The 27,762-nt window shown below is 45.3% G+C and overlaps 1 protein-coding gene across 11 annotated transcripts; it reads right to left on the reverse strand.

The window, feature by feature from the left end:
• Positions 1 to 27,562, reverse strand: ZNF384 (zinc finger protein 384). 11 transcript variants are annotated; one of them, XM_085572950.1, is made up of 11 exons: positions 27,323 to 27,396; positions 26,903 to 26,951; positions 25,825 to 26,014; positions 23,131 to 23,197; positions 22,750 to 22,990; positions 22,091 to 22,412; positions 9,901 to 10,125; positions 9,070 to 9,252; positions 8,198 to 8,276; positions 7,229 to 7,387; positions 1 to 7,065 (listed from the first exon to the last, which is right to left on the reverse strand). In XM_085572950.1, exons 3-11 carry the CDS (start codon positions 25,875 to 25,877, stop codon positions 6,790 to 6,792), a joined length of 1,605 nt encoding a protein of 534 aa, XP_085429076.1. In that variant the 5' UTR covers positions 25,878 to 26,014; positions 26,903 to 26,951; positions 27,323 to 27,396; the 3' UTR covers positions 1 to 6,789. The 11 variants fall into 11 exon arrangements, with proteins under 11 accessions (XP_085429076.1, XP_021404499.1, XP_077637381.1 ...); XM_021548824.4 differs by having other exon boundaries at positions 27,267 to 27,355; XM_077781255.2 differs by having other exon boundaries at positions 23,131 to 23,201; positions 27,267 to 27,355.
• Positions 27,563 to 27,762: the final 200 nt, after the last annotated feature.

Below are 27,762 nucleotides of genomic sequence, written 5' to 3' on the forward strand. Positions count from 1 at the left end.
TGGTTCTCAACCTTTATTGATCTACAGATGACTGTGTGTTTTCCCTTGGAAATGTAAACATCTGCATACCAAATTCAAGCCTCCAGATTTCAGTTACCTTATAGACTTCTTAAATGCTGTCCATGGACTGTGAGGTGAAGGCCAGTGCTTGAGAGGGATCCTCATGCAGAACCCAGCAGGACAGCTCTAACTTCAGACCTTTGTTAAGTTACCTTTTTGCTGTTGAGGTACGTTCAGCTCTTCTCACTCTTTTAACGTTCTCAGTTCAGAGGTCTCTGAACTTTCAATTTCCTGTCTTCAGGAAACTTGAGAGGTACCCACACTTTGTTCTCACAAACGGCAAATGATTGATCTGCAGCACTTGGCCCCAAGGAGGTTAATTAGCTTTACAAATGAAGAGGATGCAAAAGGCTACAAATTATAACTGTGTCCATGTTTCAAAAACATACCCTACTTCAGTAGCAAAACTAGGCGTAGACTCTAGTTCTTTGGTGTCACGATTTCTTTTCTTGCAGTTTTTTTTTCCATTCATTACACAGACACTACATGAAATCGAAATGTTTGTTGGACCAAGTTACTACATCTCTCTAGTACTTTGGTGTTCTACTATACAGAAACAAGAAACCATGCACACAAATTTAATCTGTTGTACCTGAAGGACGATTGAACAGGTACCTATCTTGTAGTTAAGGAAGTGTACAGAGCAATTTCATTCTATGTTCTGAAACTGCACTAGTAAACTTGGGCAGCTTTCAGGTACATTACCTGCAAAATACCAGAAGAAAATCCTAAACATGATATATATCCTTTAGTTGATATAAAGATGATAAAATAATCAATAAAAATATAGAAGACAGACAGAATCTCATAATTATATTCTATATTAGGAAGAAAGTTGGATGATGTAGACACATCCATGAGGTAATGAAATATTACCTATTGCCAATGAGATTTAGGAAGATGTTTAGTTCTACCCATTAAATAAAACATCCTAGAAGTTGCATAGCTAGAAACTGACAATCAGTAATTTGAAAAGAATTCTCTGGTAAGCAGATGGAAGAAGTGGGCTTTCTTTTCCAAACAACTCTGAAGTTCTGAATGTGTTCCAGACCAGCCAATATTTTGACTTAAAAAGTATTTGCAAATCAAGTGGGCTCATCCAGGTTGCTCTAAGGCAGTTAACCTAACACTGATGTGGCAAAATCACAGTGGCATTGACGGGGCTTGCACTCAGCTAAGGAAAGAAACGCGCTGCTGTTTGCTTTAATTTGAAGGAAAAGACCTGATTAAAAGAACTGGATGTCTTTGTATGGCAGTCTAAGTTTGGTGGCTCAAGATAGCCACATCTAGGCCTAATGTAGCAAGACTTTAGCCAAACACTGCACAGCTGGGTCGCTGAAAGGGAAAAGAAAGGCAACAGATAAGAACTACGTGATGGAGCCAAGCCTTATGGTGAGACACCTCAACCAGCTCAATTTAATTCAGCTATTTGGAAAGATGAATACCGTGACATGATCATGGTCTGTAATTCATTACATAAGAAGAAAGACTTCTTATAGCAGAAGACTTTAATGTACTCAACAAAGGCATAGCAAGACCCTATGGATTAAAATGAAAAAAAGTAGTAACATAGAGTGGCAGTTTCAATGGCAGTGATAACTAACAAAAAAACTGTAATAAAGGACATGGTTGATTAACCATAAGGCTTTAAATTATAAAAGTCTTAAATCTTTCTTGAAGATTTAACTGAATTATAGACCAGCAATACTATCATTAGTCACAGCTGAGATTCTGTTACTGTTTGTGGGTGACTTTTCTAAATGATTTCCAGCCTACATGATTTTCCTTTTAAAGCAATGATAATTTGTAAAATCCAACTAAGAACAGAAAATCAGCTTGGAAAAGGACAAGAAGAAAAAGTGCTATTGCCTTTCAGCAAAGATACAAGATGCAACGTAATACAAAACTCCAGAGTCATTGTCAAGTCTTCTTGGGTACAACATATAAAAACAAATGGATTTGCAGCACAATGAAAATGCAGAGTCAAAGATTTTGTGGAGCTGAAGAAGGACCATGGGATCTTCTTAAGAGAATATTCCACTCTTGTGAGTGGGAGGTAAATAATTGAACCGTTGTTGGCTTGAGTGCACAAAGCTGCAGACTGCAGAACCTCAGGCTTCATCTAAAGAGGGAAGAATTTGGTACAAGTTGATACATTTTGTGTCTCGCAGGTAGCTACTGCATTTTTTAAACCATCTGAAGCACTTTGAATATTTTAAACAACCATGGGAATCCAAAGAGGAAGACCTAATCCAAACAAAGTAATTAACAGAGATAATGAGGTTAAGGTATCTTCAGTTATTTCCACATCAGCAAGAGGCCTGGGTAAACAGAGAAATTCTCCTTGATAAGAAAAAAAAGGAGGCCTGGAATAAAGTGGCATTTCTGAAGCTCAATGGGAAAGTCCCTTAGTAAGAAATAATTAGTTTCTTCCTGGGCAACAGTAAAAGCTATAGGCTCAGCAGCAAACGGCACAAACACGAACAATAACACCTTTGAAATGACTGGTAACAGGAATTGTACAGCCTCAAATACACATGGATGCCCATGCTAGGTATCAGATTCCAAGAAGGGAAAGGGTAGCAGACATCAGGAAACAACACCTCAAACCAGGGACCAGGAAAGGCGATTTCAAGCACCTTTAACATATAAAATGAAAAATCATTGCAAAGAATTTTAACTTGTGAGCCATTCCCCAGGGAATTTAATCAGTCAGCAAGGTATTACTCTGACTTTTAAAGTGTCCCCAGCATACTTAAAGACACTGTACCCAAACCAAGTAATTTTTCAGACTTCAAGATGATGCATTCAAGATGAGAGAACAACTTGAGTGAAGCTGGCAGTTTTGTCCTGTCCATGTGGAACATGCAGAGGAGAGCCACAAGTAGTAATAAATCTGTGCTAAGTCTGGTAACTTCCAAGGGGAGCAAAACTATAAACTGAGCTGTCCATGGGAATAAAAGAAAGAAGGCAGAGGAATATGAATTAAATTCTCCTGTAAGAAGAAATATAACAGATGGAAAAGGTGAAGGCCAGACAGCAACCAACATAAATTAGACACTATAAAAATAGAGAAAACTCTTAAGAAAAGCTTTGTGACTAGAAAAAGTGGTAAAAGGAAAGGAATATTTTGCTCTTTCATTCCTTTCAATCACAAAATAAAGAAAGAAACTTTACTAATAGCAGTGATCTATGATAGATAAAAATAGTGAAAATGCTAGTGACATGGAACAGGAGAAACCAGTCAAGAAATACTTCCAATTCCATCTAAAGAAAGGAACAGAATGTAGCAGTCATACGAAAATAGCAACTTCTATCTAGTACCATAGTATCAAAGTAGGAGATGAGACAACACCTACTAGGGATGTATATTTTGAAATCAGCAAAGAAACAGGAGGCCTGAAAAAGTTAGTAACTAGCTCTCTAGCCCAGTGATTCTGATCTTTAAATTAAACTTGGGATATTAGACAAATACCTTAAGACACTCATGACAGTACTTCCAAAAGACAAATGAAATGACTCAATGACAAAATTATGGAAAAACTGTATACACGAAGAATTAATGAACAAAAAAATAACACCTGTGACACAAAGGTTTTACGAAATACAGATTCTGTAGTAAAAAAAAAAAAAAGAAAAAACCCAAACCCTAACTTCATTCTTATACATTTGGTTTAACAGTTTAACAAAGGGGACTGCATAGGTGCAACATACTTAAATTTTTATAAGGCATTGACCTAGCACCATAAGTCAGAAAGATGAACTGTACATAATCAGATACTAAGAGGATTAAGAAATGCTCAGCCTGCAAGTCTCAAAAAAAAAGCTAATGAGAAGTTGCACTCAATGCTTTTCAAGTTAGCGTAGGTCAAATGCAGTATTGCATTTCAACCTGGATCTGAAAGGAAAAATAACAACTGATAGTTTGCGGGTGACAGAGCTACGAAAGCTGTGAGTGACCTGGTCCACCAGTCAGCCAGGTCCATTCACACAGGCTGGACTTGGACACAGCCCCACGTGAAGAGCCAAGAAACAAGAACCCAGAGCATACCTGTAGAGAAGGGAAAACACTGTCATGGAAAGCCAAGACTTTGGATGATCAGACTTGACCAGACAAGCAGCCACTGTGAGCTCCTCTATAATGTTCTGAGAAGAGGGAAAATGCAATCCCCTGCAGAATTAAGGCAAAGAGCCAGGGGGACCTCATCCATGGCACTGGGGCTTCAACACTCAATTCCAAAATGAATGTGTTTATAATATAGAGAAAAAATTGACAAGATGTAGAAAGAAAAATAAGAATAATTCAAGGGCTGGAAGAAATCCCTTACAGTGGAAGATTTACAGAGCTCTATCTGTTTACCTTGTCAAAAAGTAGATTGAGAAGACACATTAGAGTGTTAAATTCAAGTCTGGGGGGAAAAGTCCCATTCAGGCTCTCTGAATCAAAGAGATGAATGTTTCCAGAACTAGGAACCAGAAGCCAAAGCAAGGAGAAATCTGGCTTAAATGTTAAAACAGTGAAAACATGAAGCCGTTGCAGCAGGCTACCAATGGATTTTGTGTCCCAGTGTCTCAAAATCAAATCAATGCATTTTGTCAACACCGTTCAAATACTCATCAGTTCTTGGGGCTCAGTAAAGTCTAAATGGATTGAAATGTCACCTGTGAAATTCAGGAGTCAAACCAGAATGCTCCTTCTAGCCTAGCCTATGCACCTACCAAACACTCCACCCATTTGCAGCCCTGACTGAACACAGAGAACAGGTTTCTGCCGCAGGCTCCCCAGGTGCCGAGCTCCTCGCTTCCTTTGTGCAAACTGCCAAGTGCCAAAGGCAGGGATGCGCCGCCCTCGCGCCTGCCCGCACGGCCCCTCCAGACTCGGGGCAGCCAGAGGCTCCTGCAGGGGTCGGGTGCGGGGGGAAGGAACACACGTCACAGGGGCAGGGTGCTCGCAGCAGCACCTTCAAGGAGCCTTTTACACCAATTTATTTCTATACAGGGTGGTTAAAAAAAAATAAAATAGAAGCCCCTATTGGTTGTTCGTACAGAAATCTGGGATTCTATAGGCTTTGGGTGGGCGTCTGATTTTAAAACCCAACAACACATGCTTTTTCCCTTGCCTTCTCATTCTCTTCCAAGTCAGCCTCCATGATCCAAAGAAACTAGTAAGTAATACACAAGACTAGCAGTCATGTGGACCAATTAAAAAAAATAGAGGAAGGAGAATTGAAGACGAAGAGAAAGGGAAAAACAAACAAAGATTGAAAATAAAAATTCGCCAGGATAATGCGTTTTATAAACACAGAGATAGAAACAGTTACAGCAAGGACAGAGCGGGCCAGGGGTGGGGAATAGATATTTATATATATATATATATATAAATTCAAGGGGCCTTCAGTTTATTCTTGTTGGCTCCCCCTTCTCATTAGATTGGTCTCTCTGTGGGGATCTTCATCCCCTTCTCTCCACTGTCCACCTTTTGGGGATTCTCTCCCATGACCAAGGTCCAGAAGAGGCCACCACTGCCATGTGAGTCCAGCCCGTCTTGGCAAGAGGGAGCCTGGGAGAGCACACTGGCAAGAGATGAGCAGAAGCTAGCCTTTCCCTGCTTCCTGCCAGCCCCTTGAAAAGACCGGTCTATTCCTCCTCCTCCTCCTCCTCCTCCTCCTCTTCCTCCTCCTCCTCTTTCCCTTTGGGAAACTGGGGGCAGGACAGGTATGTGAGTATCAGAACTGCTGTCATTCAGCTTTTCAGGAAAGTGAGTAGAGAGAAGGGTGATGATTATTTTGGCAGTCTCTTACCCTCCCTCCAGTTGCTTTTTGGTTTGTTGTTGATGCCTGCAGGCTTTTCTGAGGTGGGGGGAAAAGCAGGAGGGAGAGGAGGAGGAGTACAAGCTGCTAGGATATAATCCACAACAGGCAGGAAGAGCAATGAACAGGAACCCACATTCCTATGGGGCTATTGTGCTGCTCAGACAGCTGTGAGAGAGAGGCAGCAGCCAGTTCAGACGGACTCCTCTCTACTGCTCTCCACCAGGGAAGGAGAAAGAATGCAATACTCCACAGCCCTTAGGCAGTGTAGGCACCTGTCCATCCCAGAGAACATGCCTCACCTCTCCCCCCTCCACTGGTCTCACCTTCCACTGGGGAGAAGGTTTCTCCCATCCAGTCCTTGGGGCAGGACGAGCGACCCCTCCTCCCTTTCACAAGCAGGAGGGACAGGAATGGATATTTCTCTCTTAGACACTCAAGGCAATCCTCAAAAAACCCCATCCAGATGTGAACCATGCCACATTCTTCCGTGGCCTGCTAAAAACATGTGTCCAAGCCCCTGTATATACAAGGGCCATCTCTCCATCCCATCCACCATGCGTGTCTCAACACGCAACCCCCGCTTCATACACATCCTACAGTGAGAGAGAAGGCAAAACAGGGGCCTTTCTTTGGGTTTCAAAGGAGGGGCTCTTGCATGAGGAAGTGATCCCAGCACAGGAAAGGGGCTCTTGCACAAGGAAGCATCCTCCTACCAGGCAGGCTGTTGCACAGAAGGAGCACCCCCTTGAGACAGGCTGTTGTGCAAGGGGCTGCCATGAACAGGGTTACACAGCCAGAAGAGGCTGCTGCAGGAGGAGAGGCCAGAAACTGTTGCACGAGGAGGGCCGCTGACCAAGCGGTGCCCCTGGCACAGGCTATGCACAAGAGGCGTTCTGCTCCCTGGGTTGAGGTCTCTCTAGGAGCTGGAGAGGTGCTCCACTTGGATGGCGCTGGTGCTGACAGTGAGGCAGATGTCCTTGTGATGCTCTGAAGTCTTGTAAGGAGTCAGGTCAAAGGAGCACTGGGGGGGAGGGTTGGGTTGATTAGTGTCTCCAGAAGGGCCCCCTGCTGCCCCCCCGCCCTGCGGCTGGAAGTGCTGCTGCTGCTGCGAGGCCTGGGCTTGTGCCTGAACCACCTGCTGCTGTGGGTCAGGGATGTTGTGTTTCCGCATGTGCTTCATCAGGTACGTCTCCTGCAACGGGAAGGACCGCGTGAGAGGAGGGAACGACGTTTGCAAGAGCCAAAGCCAAGAGGGAGGGACACGGCAACTCAGGGGACTGCTCCCACTGGATCTACAGGAGCTGCTCCCTGGAAAGTTGATCACTTCTGCTATCCTCAGGGCAGCAAACACTCACCGAGGTGTAGGCCCGGCTGCAGATGGAGCAGGTGTAGACCTTGGCGTGTTTCACCGTGTGCGTAGCCAGGTGTACCTCCAACGAGGCAGCATCCGTGTACGCACGGTGGCAGTTGTGGCACTTGAAAGGTTTGTCTTTGTTGTGCTGCCGTCTGTGGGACTGGGGGTCAGTAACAGGGAGGAAAGAGTAAGCGTGAGGAAGCAAGCATTAGTACTGGAGACGGCTTTATCTCAAACACCCCATTACAGCCAGGCCCCAAGCTCCTGGCTGCTGAGGAAGGTAAATCTGGCTCCTAGCACAGGGACAGAACTTCTCCCTCCAGCCCACCACACCGTCCCCACACATGCCCTTCCCACTCATGCATACTAGGCATCTGAAGAGCAGACTCCTAATGCTCCACAACCCCCATCTTCTGAGTTTTCATGCAACTCTCAGTCTTTTCCCAGTCTCTCCTTTTCTGGCCCCTGCATCTAATACCTTCAGGACAGGATTTGCTTTAACTGCTTGCAGGTGTTTACAGCTCTTTGCTCTTTGGCACACTCTACAGTCCCTCTCCTCCAGGGTACTGCAACAGGACACTCCACCTCTGCTTCCTATATCCCTACCCTTATGCCCTCCATTTCACTGTAAAACAAACAAAAAACCCACCAAGATACACAGACTTTATTGGGTGTAACATTTTGCAAAACTCTCACCCCAGCTAAGTTAGAAAACTGCAAAATAGTTGGGGGGAACTTCACTACGGTCTCACCACTTTCAAGTCAAGTTAATTTTACAGGATGCGACCAACTCATATGAGTTCTTTGGGCCACTAGTGCCACAAGTCAGGAATCTCTTCCCTGTCCAGGGCTTCAATAGCTTTCTGTATTCTTTTACTGTCCTCCCAGCTGCCCCACTTCTTCCACCTTCCTCTACCACAGGCACCCTTGCCAACCCCTGCCAGCGGGCAGGACACACCCAGCCCCTTACCTGCAAGTTGGAAAGCTGGGTGAAAGCCTTTTCACACCCAGGGTGAGCACATTTGTAGGGTCGGTCCCCGGTGTGGATACTGTTGAGGAGGAAGAGCACAAATGGGAGGCAGTGAGCAGGCAGACAGGGCAGACTGCCAGGGCCTGCTTGCTGTGTGAAGGGGATGATGTTGCCTCCAGATGCTGTTCTAGCTGGACAAAGAGAGCTCTGCCCAGCTCCCACATCCAGTTAGAAGTTGAAGACAGGCAGTCAAGCAGATTTCAGAGTGACTGGGATTGAGGAGCAACATCTTATGAATGCCTGGACAGCTCAGCACGTGAGCTACCTAAAAATGTATTGGAAAGGGGTCTGGAGGTCCAGGCTCCCTGCTCCAATCTCAGGAGTTCCAAATGATCAAGAGGAATCTGTTCTCTTACTTCCACAGTACCAAGAAAGCAGCTTTGTTCCCTCCAGGATAGACACATCAAAGTTTTTCCTTTTAAGTAAACAGGCTGAGTTTACCTACAGTGTTAACCTGTCCCTGTCCCCCTGCAATGCCAGGAGCAGCTTCCACACACTCAGTCCAACCCCCGTGGTGCCAGGCTGGGATCCCCTACAGCCAATGCCTCTCTCTCTATTGCTCTCTCTCTGTGCCGCCCACGGTGCAAGACCAAGGATCCCCAGGGACAGCATGTGCCCACCTCAGCCCTGACGTGGTCAGTGTCTCCTGCGCAGCCTCCACTCCGTCCACTCGGGTGGGTCACCTCCTTCTGGGGGTGCAGCCGGCCGCATTCCCCGCCCGCCCCCCGCATGCTTGGCGCGCGTGCTCCAGAGGTGCATGCCGGCAGCGCGGGGGGACCAGGGCCAGGCCCCCAGCCTCCTCTGGCCCTTACCGTGTGTGCTGCTGCAGGTGGGAGAGCTGGCGGAAGGCCTTCTGGCAGTAGCGGCAGGTGTAGGGCTTGGCCCCCGAGTGGATGCGGAGGTGCTGGGCCAGGTAGGATGTGTTGGCGAAGCTCTTGGAGCAGTGAGGACACTTGTGCGGCTTGACAATCGCCGTGTGGAGCTTGGAGTGGATCCTGCCGAAGAGGAGGAGGAGCAGCAGCAGTTGGACATGACCGCCATCTGGCTAGTGCTGATGGAATGAGGGCACAAAGGGGGTGGGACAGCACCACGCTATCTGCTACATGAAGGAACTCCAAACACAGCATGAGCTCTCTTGGTCTCAAACTGTGCTCCCCTTGGATTCAAGAGACCATGGTCTGTCTGCACCGGGGGAGGATCCAGAGAGAGGAACTATAGAGCTTGGACTGAGGGGCATTGGCAGAGCTGTGTGTGGGAAGCCTGTGGCTGAAATAGCAGGGGGGCTGCAAGCCTGGACTTGAGATGTTTGGCAGAACTATGCTGGGGTGACAGGGAACAGTCCGCCTATGTCCGTTCTACTCTCGCACTGGCACAACCAGCCCTACCTCCTGTCAGAAAGCGTCACTCCGCTGCCGACGCCTCTCTGGCAGAGCAGCGCTAACCTGAGCGCACCCAGCCCCTCACAGCCAGGGACCAGTCTCACGTGTCCGATACCGCTACTGCCGGTCTGTCGTGTGTAAGACCTGACCAGCCTGTGACAACCAGCCAGGTCTGCCCAGGCAGTCGCCCGGTGAGGTGCTCACAGCATGCTGGGATGACGGCAACATGCAGTGCAGAGGGCCCCAGCCTCCTCTGGCCCTTACCGTGTGTGCTGCTGCAGGTGGGAGAGCTGGCGGAAGGCCTTCTGGCAGTAGCTGCACGTGTAGGGCTTGGCCCCTGAGTGGATACGAATGTGCTGGGCCAGGTAGGAGCTGTTGGCGAAGCTCTTGGAGCAGTGAGGACACTTGTGTGGCTTTGTCTCCGTATGGGACTTGGAGTGGATCTGCATCTCCGACTTGGAGTAGAAGGTCAGCGAACACATCCGGCACCTGGGACCGGGGCGAGGGGAAGAGACAGTGTCACACGGGGGTAAGCCCCAATATGGATCAAATCTAACTGGATGGGATCTTCCACACTGAGTGAAGAAGGGGCGTGGAACTAGGGAGGTTTCACCTGGGACACAGCTTGGCTGTGAGTGCTTCAGTCCCAGGGGAACAAATTTAAGCTGGGAACTGGTGTAACAGAACAATATTTCACAGCCAGAAAAGTGAAGGCATTGGAAGTTGTTGCAACTGGCTTGCAAGAGAGACAGGGCAACACACTGGAAATTTTCCAACAGCAATCCTAAGGGGATACGAATAAATCCCAGTCAAACCCCCCACTGATTTATTTCAGTCTAAAAAACCTTGGAAAACCTGGAAATCCCAGGTTATAGTTCATATTAGAAGCTAATTCCATGAACTGTGAAGTCTGTGAGAGCAGAAATGGCCAAATCCACTTAACTCTACTCCCATTTTTGGAGAAGACACTCAAATATTTAGAATACAAAATGCTGAGAATAACAGCAGTGCTGCTTTCCTAGTGGGCCTCACAAAGATACTCTGGATATAAATGTGGTATTTCGTTGGTCTAGTGGGCTTTCATCATTTCAGTCTTACTGATGTGATGCAAAATGTTTTGTCTGGGCGTTTGGATCCATCTGTTCCCATAATGATCAGAAATGTATTTGTTAACACACAGACTCTCTGAACAAGAAGAAGCAGTTGGCATTGCTCTGCTGCGGATGCTGCTGTTAAAAACTGCTCCTCCACTACAGCACCAGGCTGTTAAGAGAAGCTCATACTGTTTTACAGTTCAAGACTGCAAAAGCTTTTGTGGTTGTTAATTTGACAGAGAGATAGAAGCTACATCCAAGTTACTCACTTCTTCCCCACCCCACCATGTGTTTCAAACAAGGGGTAGAGTTAAGGTTTATCTGAATTTAGGTTTTTCATTTACATTAAAGACAAAATAGAATCTCCACATGTGACTTCCAGGGTGACATTTGAGAGAAGAAATGCCAGCCAGAGGAAGGCTGGTCAAAATGAATTCAACTTTCACAGTGGTTTTGTCTAGGAATTTCCTTGAGTTCTACAGTGTTTACAAAACTGCTCAGCAACAAAAGTCTCTGCAGGTATTACAAGCCACAGAGGTGATCCTGCTCTTCCCTATATCCATCTCCCCTCAGGAGGATACTTCATTACATCTACTGTTGTGACTCTGTTGGAGCCAGAAGCTTTATGATGTGTGCAGTCTGATCAGCGTATGTCATGTAAGCAGTATTTATCCAGCACCTACCTTAACTTCCACAGGCCCTTCCGAGCCACAGCTTGATTCCGAGCCATTTAGCTGGAAGCCATGCCTCCCTAGCAAGCACTCTAACACACACCTGTCATAACATTTCCCTCCTCTCCACCTTTGCTCTTTTACATTCATTAGCATCTCTAACAGTTGTTCCCACGTGTCCTACCTTCATCTTTCTCTTAATCCATTTTAATTGCAAGCCCTAACAGAACATGCACACTAAGTACATCCTTACATAAATCCCTTCTCATGCGCATACACACACACCATTCCCTGCTGGAATCAACAAACAGAAGCAATTTGGTTGTTTATCCCTACATCAATTAAAGCTATAAGGAGTAAAAAGGTACATCAGCATAATCTTTTTTTTAAAAAAAGTAGCTCTTGGTTTATAAACCAAACTATCTCGAGTCACACAGAGTTTGTTCCAGACTTCCTGAAATGCTAGACTTGAATAGAGCATATGTATTCTGCAGTAATTAAGTCAAACTTACATGATGAGGACTGTGTATCTTTGAAAGCACCAATGTTAGAAATAACTGAGGTGAACACTGAACTGAAAAATACCTTTGAGTTGCCAAGTCCAGTTCCCTGCTAATGCAAGCAATTACAGCATAATCCCATGCTTGACTTTTAGCAAGCTCCTTCTCAGCAGATGCTGACTTCCATTACTCTCAATTGAACCCCGTTCCACAGCACTGGCCCTCTGATAAGGAATCATTCAATTGAGAACAAGCTCCCAGTGTGATGCTGTGCTAATATGGCTCACCAAAACAAAGGGGAATAGCAGGTATCCTTCTTGTATACAGGATGGGAGCGACATGCCAACAGCATGTCTAATTCTGAAGTTCATGTCCTCAACAATTACTGAAAAACTCACACACAGGCTCAGCAAACCTAAAGAATGATGACATGTGGAAAATTGGCTTTGCAGGAAAGATTCACTGACTACACTCACTCTAGGTTTGGAGTAAAGCTTAAAAGATAACTTGGTCAATATCCAAATAAATCTATGTAGAGAGAAAAATATCAATTACTAGGGGTTTATTTTATGAACAAGTAATATATAATGAGGAACAACAACTGACACCAGAACTGAAAAAGAGGAAACAGGCTTTTTCCAGCCGTGAGAATAATGCATCTTTGGAACAAGGCTTGGAGGCTACAATATGGTCTCAATCACTTGGCCCCTACAAACAGCATTCTGACAATCCAGGTACTTTCCTGAGAGAAATACCCTTCTAAGGGTTTTGCTCTAGTTTAAAGAGAATGCTGGGCACTAATCTCTTCTGTGCTGTACATAGGACTGTATATTTTAAGTAGTCTATTCTGTTCTGAAAAATTAATGAACTTTACCATGCCATCAAGTCTAAGTAGTCCCATGCATTAAATCTATAGTGCCACAAAGCCATCAACTTTATCTTCCATAACTTCTGTGCACCTTTTCCTTTACTTATTTGCTTTGCCAGGTATCTGCCTTAGGTTGGAAATTCTCTAAAATAAACTTTAATTAAGAGAAACAGACTGCATGTCCTCTTCTATTTTCAAAATAAAATTATAAAGAAGTTTTCAAAACATCACTGGCACTTGCATGAAAATGATAAACCTGATTATTAGCAAAAACAGGCCTCAACAACAATAACAAAAACCCCCAAAACCCTAACCTCCCCAAAATCAAAACAAAACCCTCAAACAAACCAAAGAACCCCTGTTGTCTGAATTTAGCAGCTATAGACATTCTGATATTGTTTTTCAAACAACATTTAGAATTAAAATCTTACAAGAACTCATTTTCTAATCATCTAATTAGCATCAACCCTCAGAGAGCAAGAATGTTATGCAGCATTAACAAATTCATGAGCCTTTTGAGGTAAAAAAAGCCGTGGAATATAACAAAAAGCTGCATTTCAGAATTTTATATTGTGTGGTATCAGGCTTTTTCACAGGAACAAATGATCCATTTAATTAAGGGCTTTGCATTCTGCCTCAGACAACATCAAATATTAAAGGGGAAGATGCAATCAGCCCTCTAGTGGGCAAATATGGATTCGAAAAAATGTTAAATCTATATGGCTAATGAGAATATCCCATCTGACACTAACTGCATTTCAGTATTCTACTTCAGTGAAATTCTGGCTGGGGAGAGGAAAAATAGGGAATGCTCCTTGCTAAGCATGAATGAAACACTATATGAAATAATTGATTTCTACCCCCCCTCTGTTTAATATCCATTTTTAATAGTCTTCCCACTGTGCTTCTAAACTACCCCTCCTTTGCCTACATCCTTTCTGACAGCAAGAAACAGAAATGACTGCAGCATTCCTATTGATGGTGTGACACAACATCCCCTGCAGCTGCTTGTTATAGCTCTGCAAATTCAGACAGCCTTGGAGAAAATATCCTTAATAAAACAAAGGTTCATATCAACAGTTAAATTAGCACTCAGCCATATGCCAGAGATCAAAAGTAACCCCTTCCAATGTTTACAATGCTTTCTTTTTTATAGGAAATGAACATAAGCAGAAAATGTTCATGTTAGACAGACACTCTCAAAAATAATGAAATGCCAGCAAAAGGTGGATGTACAATTCTAATTCTACTCCCATATGAAAGTCATCACAATGAGTCATAAAGAAAATGATGCCTATAGCAACTAGACTACAACTCTGTGGCTCACAGTGCCGTATTTTTTTCCACTTTCCATGGAATGTTCCGCCTCATTCATCAGATGCTGTTAGGAGATAAAATACCATCTGAAATACCAGCTCATAGTAAAATTTGCCCATCATGGATTAACATCCTTTTCCAATCAAGTGCTTAATTAATCAGTATCACAGTTGTTAAAACTATGTAAGCTTTTATATGGCTCTGAGAATTCGAATTCCTAGTATCTACTGAGAGTAGTCTTACAAGTTAATTGTAGCCTTCTGTTAGGCTACATATACAAGTTAGACCCTCAGTTAAACTAAAACTCAAACCAGGAAAGTCTGAAATTAGACTAGATGATAAGAGTAAGTTTAGGCTGTCAGAATCAGCAGTTCCTTTAAAAAGGAAGGAAATGTCCTGCCTTTGCAATGCAGAGTTAATGAAGTAACTAATGCAAGCACAGCATAATAATGGATGGACGGTTCATGATAAATGCTAACTTGACTCTCACATTCCCCCATTTTTTAAGTTGAAGTTAAACATTTTCTTATTAATATTTTGTAAGAGGAGGGAAAAGGAGACAAAACTAACATCCAAGATACACAGGTACACTTGGGCAACACCCAAATAAAGCCAGTGAGTATGAAGATGCCAGCACAAAATGAAGGCATAGGAATTGTACCTCTTCTTCCACACTGGCATATCCAGCATCAGCTCCTATTCAAAAGCCAATGCTGTGCTTCCACTGAACAGTTTACACTCCTGGAGTGTGTAACAAATCTATGCTCAGAGATCTTGGTCAACTTATTTCCACAGTCCTGCAGTCACCTGGTGGCTTGGTACAGCTGCAGAAAACACTCTTCATATACTGGCAAGGCAAAGAGCAGTTTAAAATGCTCTCATCATATGGCACTTTCCCTGTTCCCAGATTTGAGGGCATTCCTGCATTTTATCCATTTTTCCAAATGACCCTAAAAATATTTGACCCAGAATTTTGTGGTATTTTAGTATACTTCACAAGTTGCCTGTCTTCTTTTAATGACTCAATCATTTATGCCTTCACAGTTGCACCTTAAACCTTTTCTCTCACAGTCTTGCACTGGGAGCTTTCATGATGTCACTTAATTCCTAATGACTTTTTCACAGTCATTGCTTTCCAGGATATTGTTCCTCCATATTCCTTATCTTTAGACCAGAGACATTCAATAGTCCAACAAAACACTTCTGTCTGATAATGTTTTCCATTGTGTCCAAACATCTGGATCTCAGTCCCTGGCTGAGAAATCACACAGTCCCAATAGGCTGTCTTCCATGGGACTGTATTCAAATACATTTTGTTTGAAGAGTTAACAATCACATAAAGATCCCATTTCTTTACAGCTATCCAGCCTCATTGCTTTTATCTTTAGGTTATTAGCCATGACTTTCTGTTGATGTCCAAATCATTGAACATCAGGCCTAAGACACTGTCCTCCAATTTTTTAAATCAGTCACCATTAGCATAAAAGACCAACAAAACAATAAAACACAATAATGTGCTTCCTAGTATAGTGATATCATGCAAGAGCTAAAATTAAAATAATACAAAAGGCCCATAAGAAAGCACAAGGAAATTTGAAAACACCAGATTGAGGTCATCCATGTCACCATAATTTGGCTCCACAATGCAGGTGTGTTCTGATGCAGCTTTATTGACTATTTCCACATAACTGCACTCTTACTATGTTGCACAGACAGACACTTAACAAGCAAGCATTCTGGTTTTTTATCACCACTCTGGACAGCCTTAAGCCTTGTCGACCACAAGCAATTCCAACCTCATGCAGCAGATCATTCATCTCCTGTACCCACCACAGAAATATCAGTGCTCCATAAGCACTCATCTATCCCCACAATGTCCCTGTTTCAGTTTTTGTAAGGGAAGGGAATCACAAAAGACACAGTGAAACACAGTAAGAGAGACGTACCCACTAATTCCATATGGCCAGACTGGTATCTGTGACCTCTTTTTTTCCTTTAAAGGAAAATTCCTATTACATACATTCATATCACTGCTCCTATAGATTTCTATGCTACTCCTATGAGATGCCACACTTCTGCAAAGCAGAACAGGGTCTGACCTGTAACAGAGGAGTGTTCAATGATACTTGAGATTATGGTTTTGGGAACACCAAATGTTAATTATTTCAGGATAACTCACTATGGTCATTTGTAGCCTGAGACAAATGCAAATCCACTGAAGATTCAACCTAACTCATACTTGCACACACTTCAAGGCAAGATTATCTGTAGGGCTGTAGGATACCACAGCAAGCTGTGGCGGAGGCAAGTGTAATCAACAGTTCTTCATACTAGCAAATGCCTTCCCCAGACCATCCTCCTCAATTCCACAATCCCATGTCAATGCATTTTATTTTCTTCTTACAGAATATTCCTTTCAGGTTGAGCAAACATGCAGGTCTCTAACAGGCTATCATGCACCAATAACTAATCAAGGATGGTATCAAAGTGCATTGACTCAATAGGGCCAAATTAATGTATAATCAGATAAGAGGCACAAAATACAATTTTAAAGTTCCCTCTCTCCCAAGATGAAACTGTGACTGTCCTCCTCATTCCCTCGCACGCACTCGTTCCATTGACAAGTAAAATGCCAAAATTAGAATTTGTGACTGCAGAACTTCTCCTGTCAATTCCTTTTCTTTGGCACTATGAGGAACCACCAAGGGAAAGCACCTATGTGCTCACACACACAGTTACAGTATCTCAGCAGAAGGGAGAGAACTTACCATAACACAAGGTTTTATCTCATTATACCCTCAGGCATGTGGCCAGTCAAATTGTCATTTTCTAAGCTCCAAGCATTGCATTTATATACAAAGCAAGGATTATGTGTACAAACTGTATATGTGTATATGTAAATGTGCATGTGCAACAGTATTCCTTAGAGCTCTGAGATCATAAGCCAATGCCAACCAATCTGGAAAAGGGGTATGGATCTTAAAAGTCAACACAAGTCTAAAAATATGCAGCTGAGGGAAGAAGAGAGACTCTCTTGGAGTCCTCTGCTGAGGGAAAGGCTAATAAGCTCACCCTTGATTAGACATCAGAGAATCCACACAGGAGAGAGTCGCTGGAAACCAGGCATCATTAGTTCCGCTGCTCACGGAACTACTTGTTAAAAAAAGCAAACAGAAATTCCAACGTGTGGCATCATACTGACACCCACGTTGGTCATCAGCAATCTTAAAATCCATTGCACAGACCTCTGCCACTGCAGCTAAGATGATAAATGACAGCAACAATACTTTGTCACCTTTTTCTAGCCTAAGAGGGAGATGAAGTTCTTTGCCAGAGGAGGTCACATTCTTATGCTGACATCAAAGCCATGGCAAAATTTAGAAACACTGGGTCTACTATTTCTAGGCTTTGGAGGGAATGTGGTCAAACTTTCTGCCTGACACTTCAAAGTTAATTCCCCTTTTGCCCTTAGCCTTCTAGCCCAGAGCAATTGCCACTCCTGCGCCAAGGCCCAGATCCAAGCTCTTTACCCACATGACCCAAGCCTCTTGATCCTTTACTGCAGGGGCTCTTCACTACTTCATTCCCTCAATAACCTAACACTTATCTCCTCTCCCTCATGCCTCTGTTGGCCTGTCCAGATCCCATACTCTTGTCCCTCTCTGTTCTGCTAGTTCTAGGTACCTCATTTTCCAGCACCTAGCAGGTCTGGTTCTTTCCTCCACCCCTCAGTCTTGGCTGTTTATAGCTCATTCCTGTGCTAGCTCTCCCCTCTCTCCTTTGCAAAGAGGCTCCTCATCACATCCTCTCATGCATTCCCTAGTTTGTAGGTTCCTGTCTTTTCTCTCCTCCTTTCTGATTCCCATCTCTACCAAGTTTCCAGATTTCCTCAGCACTAACAGCCCCAATCCCTGCCCATACCTCATTCTCATCCCTACCACGTTTGAACCAGGCAGTGTCTTCTCATGCCTTGCTGTTGTGTCCATCAGAGGGGGAGGTTACTCTCCACACTGGGCACTAGAGACTACTTCTGAAGCAGAAGAAGGAGAAGCTGTGTGTGAAGGAAAAGCCTGTTTGGCCCTTCAGTGCAACTCTAGAAAGAGCTGCAGAAAGAGTAGATCTATAGTCTAGCCTCACAGCAACTGAGAGAAGTTGGGCTGCATTTGTCTCCTCTGTGGAGATGGACTGTCTGCTGAGTGCCTGAGTCTTGCTGAGTCGTGCAAGCCTCAAGAAGCCTCAAAGAGAATACTGCCTTCACATATTTCCACCTGCAAACTATAAATCATCTCAGAGCATGCCTAATGGATTTTTTCCAAGCTTAAAACTGGCCAAATGCAACAATATTGTCACAAGCACGTGTGGCTTACTAAACTCATTAGCAGCCACCATTACAAATTAATTCAGAACTATGGGAAGTCCACTAAACAGTAATACTAAATCCAGTAGAGAGGAGAAAAAAAAGGTTTAGGACATATCTGAGAAGATGCCCACATGCTGTATTCAAGCCACTAGTCCCCCTTGTGTACATAATTTACTCTCTAATGAGGGTCTCCAACCAGCTTCCTCACCTTGTACAGCTCGGTTTACTAAGGCTTCTGTACTCTTTTGCACCTTGGACTCATCTCTGAAGTTTCCTAGTCCCTCAGCTGCTTATTGTCTCCAACTTCCCTGCTGTTCCCCAGTGAAAGTAAGGAAAACCCAAAAGTAAAGTGAAGATAGTTTGTTGATTACACTATGACAGTGAGGCCCTTCTCAAGCTAACTACCCTTCTGTTGGTATCCGAGGCTCCAGAGCACAGCTTGCAAAACATTCCAGACTATAAATTGGTATTTATTCTAGATTTCACTTAGTACCAGAGCCTAGCAATACCTATACAGAGCTCTCTTCCTCTTACAAAGAAACTGCTTAGAGAACTGTCAAGAGCAAGAGAATTGATGATCTGGCCCAGAGCGGCTGAACCACATTATCAGTCTTGTCCACTGATCACATCACACCACAGACTTCTAAAAGTGCACAGGTACAGGCACCACACCAGGACTAAAAACCAATCCTACTGTATCCAGGACCTGTTTGCTACCTTATCCTCAGCACTTTTTACAGCACTGGGAAGAAGCCATGTGCTCCACAGTGCCAGCATCTTTCTAGAAAGGCTCTTGATGCTGATCTCATTTTCCAAAGAAAAAGCAAATTCTACAAAGATGTCAGGGAAGATTAACAAAAAGCTGACGATTAATCCAGACAAGACTGAAGTGACATTACTCATGAAAGAAAATGTTTCACAGGACTGGCTCAGATGTTGTCCCCTGCAGGTGCAAGCATTCTTCCAGTAGCACAATGCAAAGCACCAAGGACTCTGCCATTTGAACCCCAAGGACAGATGTCAAAGATCCGCAAGCATGGCCATCATTAGCCAAAGCCTCACACCTTTTCTTACAAAAAACAAAATCCTAATCACAGAGATTCTTCCACCACTTTCACAGTAGCCTACTGATTCACTTCTGGAGATGATACAGCAGTAAAACAGTTGCCATTTGCTGGATCAGGCATTTCTACATTTAGTAGAGAATGGGATGAGCTGCAGTATATGTATCAAGGTTTATGCTCCAACACCTCCCACATCTGTCTGGCTGTGATCCTCATTCAAGGCCTTACTCTGTCTTTATCACCACACTAGGAGTCAGGAATTACAAATATTAATCACCTGCCCAGACACTCATGACAAGAGACCTCACAGTGCTAAAAAACAAAGCTTAAAAAAATAATTAAATTTGACAAAATAATCCCAGGCTTTAGGAATTAGGTATTAAAAAAACCCCACACTGATCAATGTAGTACAACTCCTTCCAGGAATCTGAGTACATTATTGTCAGCATCTCATCACGGGAATCAGTGAAATCATACAAACGTAGTCATATGAATGCCAAAACCAACTCCTCCTCCAGCCTGAGAAAGAAGCAGGAGTAGATGAACCTCACCCACAGTCTTAATTTAGCTAGCATATGTCTGCTTACTGTAGTGGCGGGAACTACTGAAATCATCCTCTAGAATACAGAAGGATCCCAGTATTCCTCCAAGTTTTAACTTGTGAGTCTATTCATATGCGTGTTTTAGAGAAATGATTTTACTATGTTGCACAAAGGTCTTCTCTCCCACAGCTCCAAGAGAAGACAGTGCTTTCCTTTATTTTTCCAACAATCATTTTTAGTTCCAAACTTGCACATGGGATGCATCATCCAAAGAGCAGATCTCAAGGAGGACAGAAGTACTCCCTCCTGAAGTACCACTATTGGTGGTCTTCAGTAAATCTCAATTTAGCTCTCTCACACCTAAGCACTGCTCAGAGGAAGGCCTACTTAGGATGGGAGCTGGTGAAAGGTACCACACTCAGGCTAAACATAAAGAAATCTTAAATATAAGGAAATTGCATGTTCCCACAAATATACTCATCTGTTTTTTCCCTGCAAAGCCTTTTTCATGAGCTATTACACAGACTATGCGTGCTCATAAAGTTTCTGCTGAGTCACTCCACCTGGTCTTGGGCATTTTTTTCCAAACTTACAAGTAAACAAGGAGCTATAATTAAAGCCCGGGTTCAGCTTTAATTCTAGTGTTCACTGCCAATTGTGTCCCCTGTAAATACATATTTAACAACCTAATTAGCAACCCAGACTGTAAGCAGCTTGAGTAGTGTGGATCTGTGGCTATGGCCCAAAATAAATGGTGGGATTACAAATAGCAAGCTACCTAACACTCCCACCCTTCCTCACCATACGCTGATTATATTTTCAAAGTGGAAGAACTGGGACATTGGCTAAGATAAAAAGGCTGATCCAAGCTCTAGTTTTGCACCCATTTAACTGTGTTGATTAAAAAATGTAAACATTTAAAAAATGCTATAGTTAAAAGTGAAAAAATGCCTGGGGTGAGTGCACAGATTCTGTGTAGATGCCTTCATAGTCCTATGGCATAATTCCAGAAAGAGAACTAAATCTGTACCAAAACAAAGAACATCTAGGATGACAAAAGGAAAACTGTTTGATATGGGATCCTGGGCACATTATAGGCAAGTGAGAAGACCTAGGGACCATCTTCTATTTCTGTTTCATTTTGGCTACTATTTTGCCTCTTATTTATCTTAATCATCTGTCAGAAACATCTATCATTGAAACACCCATAAGTGCTCCTGCTTTCCACTTAAGACAGACCATCACATTTACTGCCTACCCCTTTCTGCTCTGTCTGGTTCCCACCTTTTCTAAAACACCCACACTGCTTATCCTCTGGTTTAAGTATTTCCTCTTACCTTATCTCTCCCCTCCCCATCACTCGTAAACTCAAGCCACATCCCTCCAAGCTCAGAAACCCAACCTCAGGGCTCAGAACTCTTCTCCCTCTTATCTGACACACTTAGGGTTCAGAAACACCCTTATATTTAATTCAGAATCACATTTTTTCCCCTTGTTTTGTTTGGAGTACTGAGAGGGAAGGAGATCACACGGGGCAATACACACAGGAGCAGACACTACCACCACTGTTCACTGTGTGTCTCCAGTTCGTGGTCTTTCCACTGGACAGACAGAAGTCCAGAAGTCCTAACTGAGGAGCACCCAGGTATACCAGGGCTCTCAGCTACACCAGAAGTGCTCCAGCTGCACCAGCCAGCACTGCACTCTGCAGTACACCAGCCATATTACCTGGCTGTGCCATCAAGGATGCAGCTTAGCCTCCATAACATCCTGGTCATTAACTAACCTAGTAACAACTACACATTCAGGAAATCAAGACTGTCCACTAAAAGGATATCCTTAGTTTTGGGTCAACCCATCAGCTTGTAAATATTCCTGACCCAAAAGAAAACTCAACTATTTCTGCAGCTCAAAGATTCTCTACTCAGGGACTCTCTACGTACAAGGCAGAGATCTCTTCTTCCCCATGTAACCCTCTGAAGGGTTACACCCCCAACCCCATGCAATGTTACAGTCAAGGTTTAACCCCACTCCCCACCTGTATGTCTTGCCATCCTTGTGCTGGTCCTCATCATCCTCGTTTGTCAGCACAAAGGGGTCACTCATCTCTGGCAGCCCCGACTCCTGCAATCGTTTCTTCTTCCGGCCCCGGGGTGGTTTGGGGGCAACTCCCCCAGCCCCGCCACCTTCAGCAAGGGTGGTTGTCCCTTTCTTGGACAGGTCTGGAACCACCTGCAGGGCTGCCTGGGAGCCAGGGGGTAGCGCAGAGACAATCATGGGAGCTGAGATGGGAAAGGTCTGGGCAGAGGCGGCTGTGGTCACCAGAGAACCTGATGGGGAAGTTATCACCAGACCAGGACCTGCAAACAAAGGAAGGTGGAGGAAGTCAGTTATTACATCTCCAATTATGCCCAACCTCCTTATCCCACAGACGCATCTACTTTTGACTACAACACAAACAGAAGGGTAGCTTCCCCTCCCAAAGCATTCCCAGTCTCCACTGCTGGAAGTCAAACTTCCATAAAAAGGGTAGATGTATGGAGTGCCTAGAGATTCACAGTGAAACCACACCAAGGCAGGCCACCCCATCAGTAAGGCCAGGAATAGTCTACAGGCCAATAAGGATTCTCCAGGGCCTCATGTTTCCCCACCCCACAGTCCCCTTTGTAGGCTGCCGAAGCCTCTGGAGTGCCCTACCTGCTGTCATGAGCCCAGCAGACTGCACTGGTACCACGGTGATGTTCTGAGTCACGGGGGCTTGGCTGTGTGGTGTCAGCTGCTCCGGCTTGGTGTCCGAGTCCATGGAGATACCAGTGGGCAGGGCCACAGAGGTGGGGACTGTCAGCAAGGCCGGGTAGTGGGGGGGAGCCAGGCTGCAGCCCTTCTCTGTGGGCAATAGCTGCTCCTTCATCTTGTTAATGAACATGGTGTTCTCAATCTAAACAGGGGGAAGGACAGGTTTTAGCATTCCCTGGCACAGCTTTACCCAGCATTTGGCTGAGCAAGAAATGCAACAGGAACACTCATCGTGCAACATGCATTGTAAACTTCTGAACATAACGGGTTGGAAGATCTTACCTGTCCCGAGACGGTGGGCACTGCTGGCCAGAAGTACGGGGAGGAGTTGAAATGAGATTCTTCCATCCTAGCTGGGCACAGGGGGCAAGAAGAAGGGGGAAGGGAAGAGGAATGGAGGATAAGGAAGACGGACACAGACACACACACAAAAAAACCATTAAACTCAAAGAAACTCCAACGTGGAACTGACTCAGTCTAATGCTGTGACAGTTCCTTAATCTCCCCTGACTTTCTTAAGCAACTTCTCCCCACTTTTGAGCTATTTGCCCAAATAAAAAAAATTATTTCCAGGGGAAAAAGGTGCCTGTTATTCCCATGGGCTTGGGTTCATCTGAAACACCCCTTGCCCAGTAGTCCTCCATGCAAAAAATAGGACTGACTAGAAACCCAGAACATATCCAAATTTTCCCAATTATCATCCACCCAAGCATAAATGAAGTCTGTGCATCTGCAAGCAGGCAAATACAGATGAAAACTGTTTTTCACCATCACAGACAGTCTGACCCCACAGGCAGTGAAAATTTTGGACCTTGCCCATCCCTCCACCCCAGCTCAACACTAAGGACCCAGATGCAGCAAAGGGACATTAGCATTATGTTACTAGGAAGAAAGACAGGCAGAGAGAGGGAAACAGACTTGCCCAAGATAACAGACAGCCACAGCACACCAAGAAGTCAAACTCAGGGCTCCTAACTTCCTATTGCCCACCGTAGCCCCACTCTTCAAAGAAACACAGAAATATAATTCAATACTCCTGCTCTCCTCCATTGGCACTAAGCAGTAGGAAAATAACATGATTCCCCTACTCCTGAGATACCCTATTTCCAAGTGAGATTGTGTCACAGCTCTCCATTGTCCATTTTCTTTCCATCAAACTCTGTAGGATCCTGTCCCTAGCCAAGTGCCCACTGCTTCATCTCAACTCTCCCTACATTCAGAGGACAAGTTTGACACCAAAAGAGAGACTCCTAAGCACAGAGGCATAATCTCTTTGGGAACACCTGACTGAAGAAGCATTTCCCTTTCTAATCCTTACATTCCTCTTTGTAATACCATTTGTGGACAAAGTTTGTTGTACTTGCAAAAACATTACTCAGAACCTAAAGAAATTAACAAAACAATATTTTCTGAAACAGAAGATACATCTATTCCTAACCATATATGGCAAAAGTGGTAGGTAAAAACTATGCTCAGAATACATGTGGCGGAGAGCACAACCATTACAGGTTTTTCATGCAGCTACCTGCAAACTGTCCTACTTGTATTTCTATTATGGTCTGCCAGTGGTCTAATAATTGAACAATATTGTTTCTGAAGGGTCTATCTCAATCATCAGGGGAGCTCAGAGGGATGCCCCCAGTAGCATGAAACACATTACAGAAGTCTATCAAGACAAAATAAATACATGTGGATTTGCTGTGTGTGAGCCAAAATGCAAAGATAATTTTCCTCTATGTGGAGAAGCAGTATTTAAATGAACCAAATTACCCAATAATTTTGTTTTTATGAATTGCTCATGCAACAGCAAGGCCAAGTACTCCTGCCTCACTCACTCACTGCAAATCAACCAATAAACACACTTAAGGATAAATTATTTACCTTACGTTGGTGGCATGCAGTCAGACTGCTCGCTGCCTGACTGAATTACTCTGGATTTACACCACTGTGATTCAATCAGAGGCTGATGGGGCAAGACTCTTACCTTCCTTCCTCTGCTTTCTTTTCTGAGCCAAATTAATTATTAAGTACACTGCCCACAGCACAGCCCTATGCATGTAACGCTTAATTACATGACTTTTTTCTTCCATAGGATGGGCACACATGAGGAGATAACACATCCTTGGCAATTGAGCACCACCTGAATCAAGAGAGCTATTTTGTTTGGAATTTCCAAGTTTGAGGTTTTTTGCTTGGTTTTTGTTTTGTTTTTAAAATAAATACACCGTTATTTGCTTAGCTTCCACATCAAAAACACCAAAGTGAACCTGACTGTCCAAAACCACAAAGGCTCATATAATGATCAGATGGATTTTCCAGAGAAACTTTGTAGCTGTCCAAGACTCTCTTGGATACAACTGCAAACTTCAGGAGTTAAACAAAAAGATGCCAATTTAAGCAAAAAAAAAACCACCTCACAACAGCTTTCTTATTTAAAGAGAACAAGTAAGAAAAGGCAAGTCCATTTCCAGATTCCAAAATCTGGACTAGCAGAGGCCAGGGCACTCAGTTGCTGCTTGTCTCCATCTTGTCTTCCACCAGAACTTCACAGAGAATCTAACTTTTGTTTGCTCAGCTTACAAAGTGTGCAAGTCAAACATGGCTCTTATTGATTCTTCAAAGGACAGCTAGACTGATTTGATTAGACTCCCTTAGAATCCACCTCCCCGTCCCAAAACCTTCACATTTGATCATATTATCTACCAGGCCTCAAACTTCTGGCTTGAAAGGCTGAAGTGTGATGGAGTTATAAGAATGTGGAGGAAAAGGAGAAATGGTGTAAAAGTTGAAGCTTTCATGCAATTTCACTAGCAAGCCAGTCTTCCAAAGGCAGAAAACAAAGGTAAGATTCCTCCACCAACCTACAGTCTTATTACCCCGAGCTGTCCCTCCCCTACCCCATTTTTAGGCTAAAAGGGTATTTTGAAAACATGCACCCCTATTGGCAGCCCCCACTCAGACGCTGCTCACACTTACTTTACCAGAACTCTGCTCGTAACCCTTCCAATTGCTCTATAACTACCAGACATGGGCTGGAGCTTCAACCCTGTACCACAGCACGCTCCCACTGCAGGGCCTTCATCATCCCAGCTTCCACAAACAGGCCAGAGATGGGACCTTCTTCCTATTCACCAGTCTAGTATCAGACAGATGTCAACGTACCCTCCTGATATAAACCAAAAACACTTTCTGTGTACAGACCACAAATGTACATACACCAAATAAACAACCGAGTGAACCAGAAAACTCACAAGGGACAAGGGATCTGGAGTTTAGACCTCACAGAGTACTTCACAGAATCACATACTTAACGTGCTGCATTTATACTTCTTGGCAGGTCACCACTTTAATCATAAACAGATAGATAAAAGCACGTGCAAGTATATGGTGAGATAGAGGCTGTGTTTCTGGAAGGCACAATCAGGGTTGGATATGCAGGTATTTATTCAGAGGTTGACTTTTAACACGGGTTTCTTTATTCTCCAGATGCCTCGCTTTTATTTCCCATTGGGCACAGAGTTTTCAGTCAACAAAAGGCCCTGAGAGTACTGCTCAGGAACAATTTAGGTTGTTGTTTTATGTCTGCCCAAGATCTTTGTTCAATGATGAGGAGCTTTTAAGCTTAATTGCTACAAAATACTAAGGATGCCGAAAGCCACACAGGCTGTTAGAACAAAAGCAAAAATGCTTCCCCGGTAAGCATAAGCACCAGAAAGTTCAAACGCTGCTACACCTTTAGAACAAGCGCATTTGAACACACATCAGGAATCTCCCAAATGTACCGGACAAAGTCCGGGATCCCAAACCCGCACGCTAGAGACAGAACTTTGGTGCTGTTCCCCGACCAAGCGAGCCCCTGCTGGAGCAGGTGCCTGGCAGAGGGCGTGCCCTGCGCCCCAGCTCCCTCCAGGCGCTCAGTCCCTTCTCCCGCACCCCGGAGCTCGAACGCCTTCGCGCCCAGCTCCGGGACCCGCGGCCCATCCCATCTCCTCCCCGCCGGGCAGCCCCCGGGCCAGGGGCGGGGGTCACTCACGCAGCTCCGGGAGCTCCTTACCCCTCTCACTCTCCCTCTTCTTGCATTTCTCCTCCTTCCAGGGCCGGCTCTGCAAACAAACCGCCTCGGTTACCGGGGCCGCGCATGGCAGCGGGCGGCGCTCGGCGGGCCCCGCGGCTCGGGGCACCCCGGCCATGCGCGGGGCAGGCGCTCCCCGTGGAGCTCCGACACGCCTCCCCCCGCGGCGGCCGAGGGCGGAGCCGGCCCGCAGCGCGGCTCCCCCGCGGCGGAGCCGCCGCCACCGGGACAGACGGGCGGACAGACAGACAGCCCGCCCCCCTCCATTTCCGCTTCCAGATCGCCCCGGCCCCGGCAGTCCCGCTGCCCGGCCCCCCGCCCGCGGTCCCGCCGCCCCGCACGTTACCGGGCTCCCCCCCAGCGGCGGCCCCGGCCCGGCTCCGGCGGCGGCGGCCTCCTCACCGGAAAGACAGCGGGGAGGAGCTTCCGGGTCACGGGGCGGGACGGGCCTCGGCGCTTCCGGGTCGCCCAGAGGAGCGGAACGGCGTCATCAGCGGTTTCGCTAGAAATCGGGGCGGCGGAGCGGCGGCGGCGGCCCGGGGGAGGCTCCCGGGGCGGGGGCACCGGCGAGGCGGCCGGGGCCGCAGGTCGGGGCGGGGGTCGGCCGCGCGCGCGCGCTTACCGGAAGCGCGGAGGGCGCCGGCGCGCGGGGCAGCCCGGGCTGGCGGAAGGGCGGAAGTGCCTGTGGCGGGCGGGGGGCGGCGTCCCCGGGCCCGGCCGGCAGCGCCGCTTCCGGCCTCGCGGCGTCACGTGACGCGGGCGGGCGGAGGGGAGAGCGGGACAGCCGCCCTCATGAATATTCATGAGCCACCGTGAATGGCAATTGGGGCGGCGCGGAGCGG

The sequence above is a fragment of the Lonchura striata genome, chromosome 1, assembly GCF_050655825.1.
Source record: "Lonchura striata isolate lonStrDom1 chromosome 1, ASM5065582v1, whole genome shotgun sequence".
Classification (NCBI taxonomy): Eukaryota; Metazoa; Chordata; class Aves; order Passeriformes; family Estrildidae; genus Lonchura; species Lonchura striata.